This window comes from Zootoca vivipara, chromosome 9 (assembly GCF_965207765.1).
Source record: "Zootoca vivipara chromosome 9, rZooViv2.hap1.1, whole genome shotgun sequence".
In the NCBI taxonomy this organism is placed as follows: domain Eukaryota; kingdom Metazoa; phylum Chordata; class Lepidosauria; order Squamata; family Lacertidae; genus Zootoca; species Zootoca vivipara.
In genome coordinates, this window is record NC_142592.1 from 41,554,063 (window position 1) to 41,571,521 (window position 17,459).

At 42.4% G+C, this 17,459-nt stretch overlaps 2 protein-coding genes across 4 annotated transcripts in view; both read right to left on the bottom strand.

Annotated features, from left to right (window-relative positions):
- TEF (TEF transcription factor, PAR bZIP family member) overlaps positions 1-5,034 on the bottom strand; it is a 29,499-nt gene extending 24,465 nt beyond the window's left edge. The window contains exon 1 of the mRNA XM_035127525.3: positions 4,782-5,034. Within this exon, the coding sequence (XP_034983416.1) occupies positions 4,782-4,884 (103 nt within the window). The 5' untranslated portion in view covers positions 4,885-5,034. The remainder of the gene's footprint in view (positions 1-4,781) is intronic.
- A 7,577-nt stretch (positions 5,035-12,611) lies between these two features.
- ZC3H7B (zinc finger CCCH-type containing 7B) overlaps positions 12,612-17,459 on the bottom strand; it is a 52,213-nt gene continuing 47,365 nt past the window's right edge. For all 3 annotated transcript variants that reach the window (XM_035127471.3, XM_035127468.3, XM_088676620.1), the window contains exon 23: positions 12,612-17,173. In XM_035127471.3, coding sequence (XP_034983362.3) covers positions 16,981-17,173 — 193 coding nt within the window. In that variant the 3' untranslated portion in view covers positions 12,612-16,980. The remainder of the gene's footprint in view (positions 17,174-17,459) is intronic.

A 17,459-nucleotide genomic window follows, 5' to 3' on the forward strand; every position in this document is an offset into this window, starting at 1 on the left:
ATTTTGGGCAAGCCTGGTCCAAACAAATCATATTATTAATAGAGAACATGCAAACGCATATAGAAGCTGCCCCAAATGTAAATAAAACTGAATTTAGCCTAACTTTACAGTACTTACGAGACTGAAGCTTCTCTCTAGCATTGCCCCCTAGGCAATTTGCCTAGATCTTAATCTATCTCCAAAACTTTACAAAATAGTAAAAAAATAAATATAATATTTATCCAATAGAGGTCAGTAATAATTGTTATTGTATTTTATATGCTGCCCAACTGACTGGGTTGCCCCAGCCACTCTGAGTGATTTCCAACAAAATATTAAAACACACAAAAAACCCCTGAAACATTAAAAAAACCTCTCTGTACGGATTGCCTTCAGGTGTCTTCTAAAATTCAGATAGATGTTTATTCCCTTGACATCTGATGGGAAGGCGTTCCATAAGGCAGGCGCAACTACTGAGAAGGCCCACAATGCACACAAACCCAAAATAGTACTTTTATACCCAGAGCAAATTTACCTGTGCAGCTGGCATTCCACATAGCCAACCTTTCATTTTAACCACCCCCTCAGCCTCTATGCATGCAATACTAGTGTGCTCCAGTGAGGTGTCCACTTGCTGGCATGCTATCACTGCACCTCAAGGCAGGCCAACCTAGTTTAAGCAAGACACCAGGTGCATGAGACGCCTCACAGGGCAGTTCTTACTTGCCTGCCAACTTATTTAAATCAGGCTTCAGTTCACCAAATGAAAGAGTCGCCTTCTGGCATAGCAGAAACATCCATAGGGTTGATGTTCTGAACTAATATCCATACGTAGTGTGTTATACTACTGGCCCATGGTTTGGCGCATATAAAGTTTCAAATATATTATTTAGGATCTATGTGAGCTATTATTTAGGAACATAATGCATAGGATTTTGCAGCTTTGCTGGACTAGTTTTTTTTTTACTTATAGTTTTTTTTTTACTTATAGTTCTTCTGGAATTAGTTGTTCTGACTGCCAAGCAGACTAAACTCTGCACCCTAGGCTACCAGCTACACTTTATTGGTTTGCTTAAAGTCTGACAACTTCAGCCTCAGTCCCTTTTTGGTACTAGCCAGGGGCAGTAAAAGGGGGGGGGAGCAGAGAATTCAGTGAGACTCATAACTGGTCCACAATAAAATGTGTGAGAAAATTGTATTTGATATTGGATATGGGAAAGGTCAATGCTGAATTAAAAGGAAGACAAATAAGAGGATGATTGGGTCGACTGAGGGGAAAATATGGAGCCATGCAGGCCATTGGAAAATCAGTTCTCATTTATACAGTATACTAAAATATGTATAGCTGGCTCCCTCATCTAAAATATCAATGCAGTGTACAGCAAATGACGACCTCTTTGCTTTCTATTGACTGGTGCCTGTATGGAGATAGCCAGATGTTGGAAAACTGGCATTGGGCTGAACATTGATTCTTGGTATAACAGAGTACGGTCAATAGCAATGGCTGATAAACTAACATGTCAGGTCAGAGCAGCAAAGGGCAAACACAACCCCTGTTTCCTTTGTAACATACTAGCTGGCCCGGCCACACGTTGCTGTGGCTCACCCCTGTGACTGCCCCCACCCTGTTCTGACCCATGACCTATTCTGCCCCCTCCTCCCCCCACCCCCCGGCTCATCCCTGTGATTGGCCCCACTCTGTCCCGACCCATGACCTATCCCAGCCTCTCGGCCCAGTCTGCAAAGCCAAGCCGAGATGCTGTGGAGAGGAAAGGTTTCCTAGCTGCAGTACCAGTGTAGCCATCGCTACAGGGCACTGTTTTGCAAACTCTCCTGTGCTCCCAGCTGTCTGAGTTTTGTGTTCTGGAACAGTGGTTTTTACCTGCTTTACCTGCCATAGGTGTGACATCTATCTACGCAACCTGTCTATCACTCGCATATTCGCTTGGGACGTTGTGTCCGAATTTGAACACAATCGGTCAAGCGGTTTTGGAGAAAAGTGGAGACTAACCCACATGCCCAGTTTACATTATATATATGTTTATTGAATAAATAAATAGTTCAGACTGGCAGAAATCCACCCAACACTCTCAGGAAAATGTGGTGTGATCTTTTAGAGTAATCAAATGAAACTTTATTATACAGCATGACAAAAGACTGTAATTTTATCATGACAAGTTATTTGTTGTTTACTGTTGTAACAGTCGTTTTCTCAAAACGTATCTTCTGTACCATAAAGAATAAATGCAAAGCATTATTATTTTTAAAAGGCAGTGAACAACAAAACAGGCAGGTACAGTGAAACATAAATAGAATACAATGTAAGCCTGGGATCCGCCCTGAGATCTTATGATGAGGGGTGGTCTATAAATTTTTTAAAAAATAAAAATAAAAAAATAAGGCATGTTTGGAAGTCCCGCTTCTTGGGGTTCTGATCTAGCCTTCCTCTACAAAAATTCTGCCCCTGCAAGATCGCACTGATTTGGGTAGCAGCAGATAAAATAAAATAAAATAGGCAGCACTGAGGCAGGTAGAGCTAATCACCCTCATTGGGGTGCTCCCTCCTTGGTCATCAACTCAATCATGTGATGTGTGGAGGGTGGGTGATAGTCCCTTTCATAGCTGAACCACATGGTTCAACTGAGGATACTGTGAACTTGTGTGTTCCAGGAATGTGTGTGAGTGTGTGTATGGATGGCCACACCCACTGCTAGCTTGTGAACCCCAGAAAGGTGATCAAAGGTGAAGGAGGCCATTGGGCAGGAGGAAAGTTACCCACTCCTGTTTTAGAGGAATCAGTAGTAACCTCTCTTTCTGTGTGTGTTCATGTGCATTTGCTTTATTTAAGTTGCAAAGAACTATGCAAGTAAAAATGGAAAGTTGTTTGCTTAAGGGAGAGGGGGGTTCCCTTGACAACGTTTCAAGGATAGCATAATCTAAGAATTCAGCTTCTGAGTAGCCAAGATAAACCACACCCAGTGAAAAGTAAATCATCACCCTTAAAGATCTGTTTGTTTTCCTTTCATACATACGTTCATACAAAACCAGAGACAGACAACCTGTAACCTCCAAATGTTACTGGGCTGCAGCTGCCAGCATCTCTGCCCATCAACCATCCTAGTTGGGGCTGATGGGAGTTGGAGTAGTCTAACAACATCTGAAAGACTGCACGTTGCCTGCCTCTCTTCTTCACATGTTGTTTATGTAAAATCTGCTAGGTAGTTTCAGTCCTTCGGTACTGAATGTCTTGGAAGCACAACTCATGTCCATCAGCAGCTGCGCATTCAGAATTGTGGACCCAATTTTGTGGAACTCTCCCCTAACTAATATCAAGCATCCCCCCTCCCTGTTGAACCCAAACCCTTTCCTTTATTCCAGTAGATATTTTAAGTAACTGATTTAATCTATATTGTTATTTTGTTGAACTTGATGTAAACCACTTGGATACATTTATAATTAGGTGGTATATAAACTGTCAAAACAACCACCTATCAGAATAATTTCGTACTATTTGACTCTGGATTAACTGTCTGGTCTGCATAATTTTTCCTCTTGAGTGCAGTTCTGGTTATTTTGTCAGAGGTAAATTGGACCTCCTGTTTCCAATGATTTTTTTTACAGTAATATCAAATAGTTCGGGGGGCTCTGTTTTTATACCAGTGGTTTGTTGCAAAAGTTTCTGAAAGGAAGAAGTAGAGGACGAACAAGACAGTGACAAAAGAAAGATGCTAGAGGGACCTAAAAAAAATGAGAAACACGTGTATTCTCCTTGACTCCCATTTTCATCATAGCACAACATTCCAACTGAACTTTTGCCATCACCACTCTCCTGTTGCCACAGTCAGTTCACATAGCAGGCTATTTCTTTCAGCAGGCTTTCCCCACTGCATCAACTCACTACATTCCCCCACAAAAATCTGCCTTCTACATTGTTTGGGACCCTGAAATGACCACCAGCTTCTGTTATAGTAACTAGGACCATATCTAAAATACACACCACAGCATTTAGACGAGTTCCTGGCCAGAAATGCAGCGAGCGACTTAAAAACAACAACCCCCAAACATATGCCTACATAACTGGGAAGAGAAAGCATCAGCCAACGGATCCCAAAGCCCATCGGAGCACTCGTTAAAACACCCTACTCCCGGATGGCTCTATTTCATATGGGAGGTAGCGGGATAAGAAGCAACTTATGCCTCAGAAACAGCGCCATAAAACGACGTGACACTGATTTTAAACCTTGTTGTAATAATTTATTATTTATACCCCGCCCATCTGGCTGGGTTTCCCCAGCCACTCTGGGCGGCTCCCAACAGAATATTAAAAACACGATAAATCATCAAACATAAAAAACTTCCCTAAACAGGGCTGCCTTCAGATGTCTTGTAAAAGTCAGGTGGTTGTTGTGGTTATGATCCGCCAGAGCTGACCCGACAGATATAGCTCGCGAAATTAAAAGGTATGGAAATCCTGAGAGTTTTTGATGCCCAAGTAGAACGGCTCCAGAAGCAGCAGTACAGTAGTTGCTTGAGATGAGAGATCAACACAAGACACCCACCACATATCTGACCATTTATTCCGAAGTCTCCGGCCGCCCTCCCCCGACCCACACAGAATGTAGCAGCACCAGAAAAGTGTGGCTCTCGGCACGTGTCGCTCGCTCCTCTCGACTTTCCGATCCCCGTGGCTTAGGTCGAATTAAAAAAGAGCCAAAGCCACTATCTTTTATGCCGCCACCCCACCCCTCCCTCTCCCTCCCCATCTGGCTTTGGGGCAAAAAGGAGAGGCGCGCAGACCCTACCTTTCAGAGATCCCGTCCAGGGCACAGAGTACTCCAGAAGAGACTTCAACACTTCAGGGAAATCCATGGCAGGAGGGGCTCCAAGTCTGCTGCAGCTGGACATTTCCCGCCTTGGGCTGGGGGAGGACAATCCCGTTTCTTCCCAAGAGAAGGGCCGACCGCGTGTCTGAGCGCAGAGAACGGGCTTTTAGCAGAAGTCACAAGAGGAGCCCGGAGCGATGTTGCTCAACAACTCCTGGCAGGGGGAGGCTGCGAGAGGAACAGCCAATCAGAGACGGAGGCAGCCCAGAACTCTTTAGCTAGCTCCGCCCACTCCTCGCTGGCCAATGACAAACAGGGCCGGGCCGGTCTGCCGGGGCTGGTTTACCCTCCCGCTGCAGCCAATCAGGCCGTAAAGAACTGGGCCGGTTACCTAACTTGCGAAAGGAAATGGGCTCGGTCGCAGGAAAGGCTTAAATCTCAAGTGTGAGCAGACGGGCAACAAATCAAAGCAGGATTCTGACAGTTGGCACAAGTCTACCACAACCATAAAGTACAATGCCAACCTCACGCAAGTAAATCAGAGGTTGCTCTCTCGATCAGACAGAATAAATGCATTAGTTAGTACCTCCCGGTGTTGTTTTGTTTTCAGTCTGTGGAGCGGCTTTGCAAATCATCCGTCATCTTAGGAAGGGGTTCGCAGCGTGACCCTGGAAGCTGCCACCTCTTAACCAGTGTTTCTGATTTCTCCATCAAAATACTGTAGGCAACATTCTATATTTATTTTTCATATGCTACTCAGTGTCTTGTGTGGGGTCATGACCCACAGGATCAAAGTTCTTAGTCTTAAGTTAGATAAACCTTAAGTAGTATAATCACAATTCTATCTCTTGGATAAAAACCCCATGGTACCTAATTCAGTTACCTAATATATGACCTGGCAATAGAAGCTGCAAGGCAGAAGCGGTACAGTTTGTTTGTTTGTTTGCTTGCTTCTGTTTGCAACAAAGCAGTCTTTCAGGTGGAATCACAACTGCTATCACAACTGCTACCCACAAACTAATTCTGTGCTCCCATTCTTCACAAAGAAGATGACCACCTGCAGTTCAAGTGGTTCATCACACACAAATTCCAGCAATTATTGGAGTGATGGATGGTGTGTGTGTTTGCGCTGTGGGGTCCTTTAATCTGGCCTGGGTGTGGGGTAAAGGAATCACAGGGAACATTAATTGCCGTGTGTAGATCCACATTCTGCATATGGCTAATTTGAAGATGCCATGTGGGCATACTCATGTATGATTAGTGGGAATTTGTGGCATTCAATGCAGGTGGGGGGGTGGACTTGTTTGAGCTGTTTTAGTTTGTGGTGTTTAAAGAGATACTGCTTTGCTTTTGATTTTGCTGCTGGGTGCACATGTGATGTCAAATACGCTCTACCAAAGTTACAGCATGAGCCACCAATGTACGTAGCTAAGTCCGTAGAATTATGGATCACTTTCATTCATCCTGTTTCTCATGGAGTAAAATGACACACCATGCCGCTGCTTTAAGCTTCAGAGTTAGTGGGTGTGGAAAACACCATACTTGTAATCTAGTTTCTACTTCTATGGCATCAGCAGAAAATCTGTTGCATGATTTCCAGGAACCTTTCTGTACTGTTTATCAAATCAAACCAAACCTTTATTGCGTTAGCATACAGCCATAGCAAAATAAAACAATACAAAATGCCAGACAAGCAACAAAGCAAAATTCAAGGCGATGTTGCTGGTGTAATAACATTTACATTACCCTAAGACAATAATGCAAAGATTTAGGTGCCAGCACCAAAAATCTAATATGCAGATATATGTAAAGCATAAAATAGCCCAAAATAGGCTCGGCACATTCAGTTAAAAATGAAATAGAGAGAATTAAAACAGGTCCAGGTCTAGGACACACTACCCTGTCAGGGTAGCCCTGAGTTTCAGAGCCTGCACTATGAAGATTGCCACCCCAGGTGAAATTAGGGGATTTGCATCTACAAGAATTAATTTCAAACAGTCTTCCTTAGATGTAATGGTGGACGGGATCAAGAGGAGGAGCTTAGATCTTATTGGCTCATGAATGGGGCAGTAGAAAAAGAAATGTAGAGAGTCCTCTATTTCATGCATGGGCATAGGCGCTGAGTAATAGGGGTCTTAGAGTAAATCCCCTGCAGGAAGGCCGTGGGTATAGAATGGAAATGGGCCATAGTAAACGCTCTTCTCAAATTGGGCTCCGTCAGGTCTATCAAGTAGTTGGCAAGTGATCTTGCCACTTTCACTTTAGGAAACCACATAGAGAGGCGGGCTGTGGTGGACTGTGCCCGGTCCATGGCCTCGTCCCTTGTAAGAATCCAGGCCCGGATTTTATGTTGGTCCCAGTATGACAGCGTGTCAAATTCTGGGAGGGAGTAGCATGTAATAATAGTCTCCATGCCATTAGACCATTTGTTGCTATGGGAACAAGTTAAAAAGGCTTGCCTGGCTAATAGGGAACCTGGGGCAGTTATTAATTTACAGTAAAAACAAATAATTCTGATGTGGGCTCTCGCAACAATGGAGGGGAGGCCCAGTTCTGTTCTTAACTGTGCAGCAACCGAGCCCTTGGGGAGACCCAGTATCTTTCGTGCAAATGAGTTTTGTAGAATCTCTAGCCGTTGTAGTATTTTTAAATTCCACCCCCAAATTTCAACCCCATACAGTAACATTGGGAGGACTTTGATGATAAATGCTTTTCTAATTGGTGAAACTAACTGGCCGCCTTTTGCATAGAATATTTTCAGGAACCTTTCTGTACTGTTTATCTAAAAGCCATATTTATACAAAACTAAAATAGAGCAGTGACCTTATACATAGTCTGGGGGTGGCGCTATATTTGGGGCACAAATATCAGTGGCTGGAGGTGCCTTTTAATAGCTTAGGCTAGTTCATTAGCTGCAACACTATCTGAATAAAGCAGACTTTGAGTTTTGCTAAACGTGCTCTGGCTATTTCTGGACTAGATTCTGGACTGACCCATTCAGTACCACCCAGCAAGGCCAGTGGCCAGGGATGGTGCAGCAATATCTAGAGGCCCACAGGGCAAGTTTAGAGCCCTCCTGATCTCAAGTATAACTCTAATTCGTAGTGCTATATAGCTTGATACTGAGAGGGATCATCTAATGCTGCCCATTAATTTTCTTACTTTTGCCATCAGTTTTAAGACATGCTTTATTAGGCAGCATGTTCCTAATTATGTTCAAATACTTTACCACACTGTGAACATAACATACTTTAAGGCAACGTCCCCTAAATTCTGTGAACTGTAGTTAACCCTTCACAAAGCTACAGTTCCCAGCACCCTTAACAAACTACAATTCCCAGAGTTCTTTGGATGGAGTGTATGCAGTCTGTTTTATACCAAGAGACAGACTGGTACCATTTTGAATCAGTTGTGTGATTATGTCAGCATCTCAGTCCAGTAGCGATAGGTGTTGCAAAGTCTGCTTAAAACTGTGATTATTCCAATGGGTGCAGTCAGCTATCCCATCCCCCAGTCACGCTTCACACCCAGACAAGTTGCCCAGAAGCAATGTTAACAAGCCTCAGCTCTTCCCTGGCACCCCTTACACAAGTCCCTCCCACACACTGCTTTGAGCCTGGAGGCCTTTCTTGGAAGATCCTTGCCCAGTGCAAGGAACTGAAATGCCTGCAAAACACACACACACACACACACACACACACACACACACACTACCTGTCACAGTTGTGGGTGTGCCAAGCCTAATTAGCCGAGCAGCTTGGAAGCTGAATACAGTTGTCAGCACAAGAGAATAGACCAAATACAGTGGTACCTTGGTTCTCAAATGCCTTGATTCTCAAACAACTTGGAACCCAAACACTGCAGACCTGGAAGTAAGTGTTCCAGTTTGCAAACTTTTTTTTTTTTTGGAAGTGGAACATGCTCCATTTTGAGTGCCACACTTTCGTTTTGAGTGTTACACTGAGGTCTGTCTGATTTTGCTATTTATTTTGCGTTTATGTGGCTCTTTTTTGGTGTGTTACTGTGTAGAACCCAGTTCAGCTACTGATTGATTGTGTGACTGCAGTACATTGTTTATTGCTTTCATTTTATGGATCAATGGTCTCGTTAGGTAGGAAAATTCATGTTAAATGGCTGTTTTGGGATTGTTTTTAAAAGTCTGGAATGGATTAATCCATTTTGCATTACTGTACTTTTTATGGGAAAGTGTGCCCTGGTTTAGGAATGCTTTGGTTTTGGAACGGACTTCCAGAACAGATTAAGTTTGAGAAGCAAGGTACCACTCTGTCCCACTAGAACTGTAGAATAGACCTCCATAGCTGAGTGAGAATTTGAACATGTTCACAGCCAAATGTAATGTCTCAGATTGGTGTCCAGTTCTCTTGGGCACAGTGGATATGATACACCAACAGCTGAAAAAGCTGCCTTTGGGGAATAAAATAAAATAATGCCAAATAGAATGATGGTGATGATACACTTAAAATAAAAAAGGTATATCAGAATTACCAGATGGTGACCAGGTGGTTGAATCCCAACTAGAAAACTATGCGTTTGGATGAAGAAACTAAAACCAGTTAAAACTGAAGTCAATTAACAGAGACTTGGAAGCATTCTTCCAGCACTTTGCCAAACCTGATCATTCATGGCTGCCTAATGCATTTGGATCATGTTAGGAATACATAGCCAAACATGGCAATCCACTTAATCACAAATTGAAAACAAAACAAAAAACCGAGAAAGTTTCCCAACAGTTTCAAATGCAGCTCAAACGGTTATGTATTCATTCAATTTATGTCCCATGCCACTTAAGGCTCTCAGCAACTTGTACAAATATTTTGTAAGTAATTGTTAAAAAAATAATAATTGGAATTTTCCTAACTCTTGCATAGCCACCCTCCTCACATGGCAGTAACTCTGAGAGCAGACGGTAGCTGTTATGCCTGCTCTTGCTCTGAGAGATGGCAACCTCCCACCTGTTCTGAAGCCACTAACCAATTACTGCAGCCGGTATGTTTTTTTCTTTCACCTACCTACAGTTTCAGGGCAACTGACAAGGCGATCCTTGGGGAAGGCCATCAATAGTTAGTAGCCACAATGACCATGCCTCCAGAGTCAGAGGCAGCAATGCTTCTGAATACAAGTTGCTGGAAACCGCAGGAGGGGAGAGGGCTCCTGTGCTCGGAACCTGCTTGCGTGTTTCCCACAGGCATCTCTGGTTGGCCACGGTGAGAACAGGATGCTGGACAAGATGGGCCACTGGCCTGATCCAGCAGGCTCTTTATGTTCTTATGACAGCCAAGCAGCCTTTTATTTGGATGGAAGAAGGCCTGTCGAATCCTGTCCCTAAGCAGCCCTAAGAGAACGTAAGCTGGATCTAGCCCAGTACCGTATTCTTTTCCTACGGAAAGCCCATAAGCAGGACCTGAGTGCAATGGCACTCGCCCCACTTGCACTTGCTGTAAACCAATACACAGAATGCTACCTCTGGGGGCAGAGGTTGGCCTTAGCTCTATCCTCCATGAATTTGTCAATCCCTTTAAAGCCATTTAACTTGGTGGACATCACTACATCTTACTGGAGCGTATTCTGTAGTTTACCTATGTGCTGTGTAAAGAAGTACCTCCTTTCCTTTATGCTTTGTGCTTCTAACCTTCAGCTTTATTGCATCTTCCCCAGCTTTCATATGATGAGGGAGAAAAGCCTTGTGGACCTTCTAGCCAGTGACTGAATCCAGACTGAGGGCAGAGAACCGTTTGTGCTCATGTCCTGCTTGTGGCTCCCCCCAGGCATCTGGCTGGCCACAGTGAGATCAGGCAGCGCTCTTCTGACGTCCTTTGCCTGACCTCGGTAGTCCTCATGCCGATCAGTGTGTGATGGCATGAATGTTCCAATTATTAGTAAACAGTACATGTGACATCCTAAAATAAGCACTTCCTGTGGCCCACACCATCCCATGGACTTCCATTTCCCCCTTTCCTCTCAAAGTTAAGACTCTTCAGTGGCTGTGTACTTCCCCTCACTTTGATCAGCAATGGCTGGCATAATCATCTGACACCAGTTTTGATTTAAAAACCACCACCACAAAGGAACAGGCCTCTTCCATCCCTCTACAAGGAATCAGCAAGCCGTTTTGTGAACTTTCACTCCAGGGTGGTTTTTTCCCCGTCTTTTACACCTGCACATCAGCAGCAGGTGGGAAAAAAATGCTTTAAGTCATGTATTTGAAATGTTGCTGGTTGCACTACAGTACTACCAGTATATGGCCAAAAGCGCCAATCATGGTTACATGTATTTATAGCCCTAAATTGTGATTATGGACATCTTCAAACAGCAATTTGCTTTGTGGTAATTTGCTACCATAGAAGCCTGGGAGGCTGAAGAACTCATTAACATGAGGTGTAGTGAAGTACACCAAGCTACACTGTACACAACTCTTTATAATAAGGCCACAAGCCATATCTAAACATAGTTGCCGCAAGCCCCATGAATGTATGTGCCATGTGCTAACATCACTGTAAATAGCAACAGGAGCTGTCAATGTGCTTACAGCAGCACCGGGGGGGGGGGGGAGAGCAGGCGGGTGTGTGGCTGGCGCGCATCCCAAGGGCACGGTGTGCACCCCGGGGGGAGGGGCGTGGCACCTGCAGGGGGGTGGCACCCACCGCAGTGGGGGACTACACAGCGCATGTCGGGGAGGCAGCCACGATGGTACCCCCCTCCCCGATGGTGCCGGGGCAGTGCGCTCCCCCTGCCAGTGTGTGCTTATAAAGTACATAACCACCACCTTGCATGGCACAGGCACCGCCTCTCAGATTAGGCAGGATTTACATGAATGTGAACCATGCAAGTTTAATGGTTTACATACATCTTCTCTCCTGCATGTAGGCAGAATTAAGAGTTTCAGAAGATCTTCCACTGGATTTCTCTCCTGCTGATGATCATTTTTTAAAAAATCGAGCATGATCTGCATATTTAGCCACATACTCGGGTTGGAAAACCTGTAGCCCTCCAAATGCTTTTGGACTACAATTCCCATCACCCCTGGCCACTTGGCCTATTGGCTGGGGTAGATGTATGTAGAAGGTTTGATGTTTTATGACTCTTTAAAGAGTGCTGTGCTTGAACAATTATACTGTATAAGCTTTGTTCTGATTTGCCTCTGGGCAGACTCTCTTAACTGGCAGTTTGGCAAGAACAACCCTGCTAAGTTGTTCTGTCCTTATGTGCAGTAGTTAATAAACTAGGTCCCTAACTTGGATCTGTTGCGCTTGCTTTTATTCTCTTAGTTCCATGTTTTTATTTAAGGCGTTCTCTCACCTGGGTAACAAACCAGTGGTGTAGAAGTAAATTCTTGCCACACTGTTTCTCAGTGAGCAATGCCAATGTCATGGTGATATGTACAAGTGGGGCAGGGAAACCTTGGCCTTCCACATGTTGCAGAACTACAACTCCCAACAGCCCCAGAAAGCACGGCCAATTGCCAAGGGATGATAAGAGTTGTGATTCAGCAGCAGCTGGAGGTTCCCTACATCTGAAGTACATAAGTAATGAGAATAGTGACATCATGGGAACTGTGTGACATGAGACTTGGTACTTCATTTTAAATGAGAGGTAGCTAAAACACAAAGATCTATCGTAGGCCACAAATGAATCAGTTTTTGATCATGTTTCATACCAGCCATGTTGCCCATGCATGAGGAAACATGATGCCAATAAAGGTTTTGATTGATTGATTGATTGATTACATGAGGAAACAGGTGAGCCACCTTGCCATTCTTGTCCAAAGAATAAATAATACAGCACACATGGTGAGGGTTTAAAGTGCACACTTTTATTTTCTATTACAAAGGCTAAAAGAAGCAAATCTGTCTCATTAGGAACAAGAAAGTTGTTAGAACATCTACATTATTATCTTGGATACTAGACCTTCCGAAAGGTACTATGGATTTCTTTGTAATAGTAAAGCGTGGTATTCTTAAAATATAGTAATACAAAGACATTTTGAAGGACTCTCCAACTTATTACAAGATCAGCTTAGAAATATAGCATCTCCCTTCACTGGCTTTCCCCTATCACTCAATTTCTTAGGGATGGCCTAGTTGAAGGCCTGGTTAATCACTGTCCCATTCAAACCTCCCCTTCCCTCAACTTTGAGGACTCTGGGAAAGGAGTCCTGCCTTCTTTTTTGGAGCATTTTATAATACAGTAACTGAACCAATAACTTTATTTTATGTTAAGAAAGGGCCATTGCCAAGCTCTTTGTAGCACAGTTTGTTCAGTATTAACAAACATAACCAGTGACCTAATTTCATTATAATTCTCAGATGTGTCTGCCCTCCTGAAAATCTTTCCCTTGCTAGGTCATTTATGGTAGTTATCCAAATGCTTATTTCTTTTATTCAGTTGTTCTGGAGCAGTGGGCTGACACCCTTGATTACTGAAGAACTGCTAGTGCTATGGATACAGTGAGATGCTATAGCACAAAAAACAATCCCATCCTATTTATATAAAGACCAAGGGGAAAAGATAAACAGAGGACAAAGTACCACCCCCTGCTCTTGACAATGTCCATTTTCTTAAGAAAATAATCAAAAGGATTTCTTTAGCACCTTATTTATTAGATGAACATTTCTTTCCATGGAATGGAAAGATATTTACATGGGTGAGTTCACCACTAATTGGAGTAATGATCCCCTATCAGCATAAATAATTATTTTTCAACGCAACTTCCTCCCCCCCCCCAAACATCTTTTTGTTTCAATAAGAGATGCTGCATTTCCCTAGCTAGAGTCCTTTCCCTTAACCCTCAATAAAAAAAAGATTCCTTCGATACCACATACATATATAATATTATATAGAGTGATATATTTAATACCTGTGTATATATGTTTTATGGAAGGGTTACATATATACACACTAGAACAAGTCCAGTGACAAAATACTGCAACACCACATATCAGGTTATCATATCAGGAAAAAACAAAAGTTGATTCTCACTGCAATGCCCAGGAATATGTGTTCCCACCCCTATAAACTCTGCTTCCATAAACCACAAAAGCCCTTTTCTCCCCTATCAAAGTAGTATTGATTGGAGTAAAAAAGGCTGCAAAGCAGTTTATTTTTTAATTAAAGAGGAAAGGAAACATTTCCCACCCCATAATCTAAATAAATTCACATATTATAACTCATGGTAGAGCATACACTTATATAATTACATTTCTAGATGCATATAGTTTAAGAATTTTAAACATCCATTTTCTTATGTGTGTTTTCCTCTGTCTGTCCCAAATAGGTTAACATTTCAACTCCAGAAGCTGGTCAATCAGTATTTTGAGAAATAGGACCAACAGACTGAAAGCACAATGGCCAAGCAGACAACAAGCAAATACGCAAAATGCTTATGTGTGGGAAGGGGAGTGATTTGGCTCATTCAGTTGCAGTTGAATTCCTGTGGTTTTGCTTAATCCAGTGTCAAATTAATTAAGACTACTAAATTGGCAAGGCAGCAGAAAATGCCAACTCCCTTTTTATCAAAACCTAGGCCAATGGAAAACACATAACATGATATGAGTGGTTTTGTTTCAAATTCTGGAATAATCAAATCAATAAAAGGGAATCATAGCTCTCAAGAAAAGTATGTGTGGATTAGTCCATGGAATGGTGGTGGTCAGGGTACATGACTACCATTCATTGGCAGTCAAACACACAAAAAGCTATAACCTTCTCCTAGAAGATAGCAATGAAAAGTACCTACATCTCCTCTTTAGGAATACAAGTTTTTTGTCTAACAAAATAAGCCTATTTCAAAACAAGTAGCTGGTTTTGCTTATAAAAAGACCAAATATCTTTAAACTGGTTTACGATAGGTACAAGTGGGTTAATAAGTGTGAAGGCCAGATACTGACAAAAATGAGTAATGGGGCATCTGATCATCAGTTAGAAAGAAAATAAAGCAACAAAAGGTTTCAGAGAACCCTAACCTAGTGATCTTATTCCCCTGCTCACTCTACTTCCCCTTCCTTATCACAATTATTTGGGCCTCTTCTTGTCTATAGGGATAGTTTATATTATCTTAATTAATATTATTTAAGTAGGGAAGGGTTATAAAAGTTGATTAAATATCAAAAGCTCTTAGTTGGACAACTTCATAAAATAGATAGTATAACCAAGACTGCAGGTCCTAGATAGATACATCTCAGCATGAAACCTCCTCATTCAGATCACCCATCATCTGCTTGCAAAACATAAAGCAAATATTCTAATACTGCATACTAATTTGTAATATACATATTAGTCTATTTTCTCTTAGACCCAAAAATAGAATTGCGCCAACTTATTCAGTCACAAGTGCTGAGCATTTTATCTTGCAAAAATATACGTTCTGCACATTTTAGATCACCTGCATTCTTATCCAGAACAGATGTGTCCAACACACCACATCATACCAAGTGTCATAAAATGAAAGCACTTTTTTCCTTCTTCAACCCCTATTTCACAGAACGTTTTGTTTCATGTTCCCGTCATTTTTTGCAGACGTTTACAGCCCAGTGCTGAACTTGCTTACCCCAAAAGCAGGCCCCATGGCGTTCAATGGAACTTAACTCATAGAAAGCGTGCTTTGGACAATAGCCTCTGGAAGCTCACTTCAAAAGGTGTATTAAATAGTATTGATATAGAAGAGATCGTATTGTCTTCTAGGAACCTTCTCCACTGTCGAAGAGGGGACAGAAAGTTGATTTAATGTGTTCTTGTTGCTGGAGGCTATTTGTAGATAATATATTCTATTAGTTTTGGAAACGAAACAATCATATGCCAGGAAGGTTTTATTCTCCTTCTTTGTAACCTTGGTTTAACCAGTTTCTCTTGTGGAAACATTTTAAATTTCTCTCTTTGCATTTAATTTTATCTTTGATTTCAAGTATAGTTACATTTCTTTATTATCTGAGTGGCACCACATATTTTACATGGCAAAAAAAATAAAAATGGTTTCCAACCTGACTGCTTTTTATATGGCAAACTTTTAAAAAAACTAAACGACTAGATTCCTTTTACATAATTTCTGTCCATTTCAGCTATCATTGCTTTTTGGTCTTTGCAGACACACACATCTATTCCAATACACGGGGGGGTGGGGGGGGTGGGCACCACTAAGGTGGAACTGACACACTTTCAGTAACAACCGAGCAGACTCTCTGCACAACCTGCAAACATTACTTTTTCTTAAGCAGACGTCAATCCTCAAAAGAGCATCTTGGTTTTAGACGTCTCTATGGAGAGGAAAAGACTGCATTGCGCAACTGCTCCAACTGTAGGGGGAAGAATCTTCGCAGTTATGCTTAACAAACATAGGTCCAACACAATAATCTGTTATCAATTTGCTTTTTGGGTAACAGAATAAGCTATATGGGAAGGCAGGGAATATATACTGTTGCTTCCACCTCCAAAGACAACGTAGTGATAATCTTTCTAGCTGGACTAGAAATTCATTGTCCTCCTTCACCTGAGAGGGATTGGAATGGGCAGCGAGGAGGAGGAGGAAAGATTTAATCTAGAACACGCAGAGAAAAATATGGTCGTATTTTACTATTGCCTACAGCAACCACCGGAGTAATCTCAAAACTTTAAAGATAGCTTGAGCTGGGGTTGTTTTAAGTTACCGTACTTCCTTATTCTTCTACACAATGGTTTGGGTGTCTGTGGAGAAGAAGCACACAGCACTGCACAGTCACCAACACTGAACAAAACCCCACTTGCTCACCATTTCTCCACTATCTCACTATGCTCATGTCCACGATGCTGCAATATTCCAGCAATCAGGCACCCCAAATAAAGGATCCAGGGGCTTGGGAACCCAAGTGAGAAGCCCCCTCCCTCTTATTTACCAAACACCGCAAAACAGTATCTTTTTTTTTTAAAGGTGAAAAGTGGTAGATTGAAAAATTATGTTTAAAAAGGGAGCGGGGGAGATAGAACAACCAAAGTCTAGGAGCATCATGTTGCCTGGCTATAGATGAATCAATTCAAAATCCCATTCGACATCAGTAAATCATCTTGATTATCTTACAATCAAAGAAAGGTTTGTGGAACAACTACCAGTCTCTATGTCACTGCCCTGCTCCTTCCCTTCCCACATCTCTGGTTCTGAAAATCTGCCTGTTTTCTCACCACCCTCAGTAAATTATATGCTATCCTGTAATAGGAAGCTGTATTTGCCAAAGTCGTCATCTCTGGGGCACAGCAGCATATCCTTGCGGGCTTTGGCCAGCTTCTGCTTCATTACTTCCCTCCGATCCAGCCACTCTGTCAGTTCATCCTGGCCATGAGCAGAGCGACATTTCTCCCCTTCAGGGCAGGATTTTGTCTTCTGGAATCTGCAGGAAGACAACAAATGGCTTAAGAGACTTTAGGGTTTTTCCATTTTTAACCATTTCCCTCAGTTCTTCAATATCTGACGTCAGAAAACTAATTTCAAACTACAGAGGGGGTTTTCTACTAAACATGGTAAGGGCCCAAGGCAAAAGAGGAATACTTCTTTGGTAAACAAGCCAGCCTGGTCAACTGTCAGGTATAATAGGAGCTGGAGCTGAACAACATCTGAACTGTAACTGTTGTTTAAAGATATGATAACCTTATTGAAGAAAATATAAAGGTAAAGAG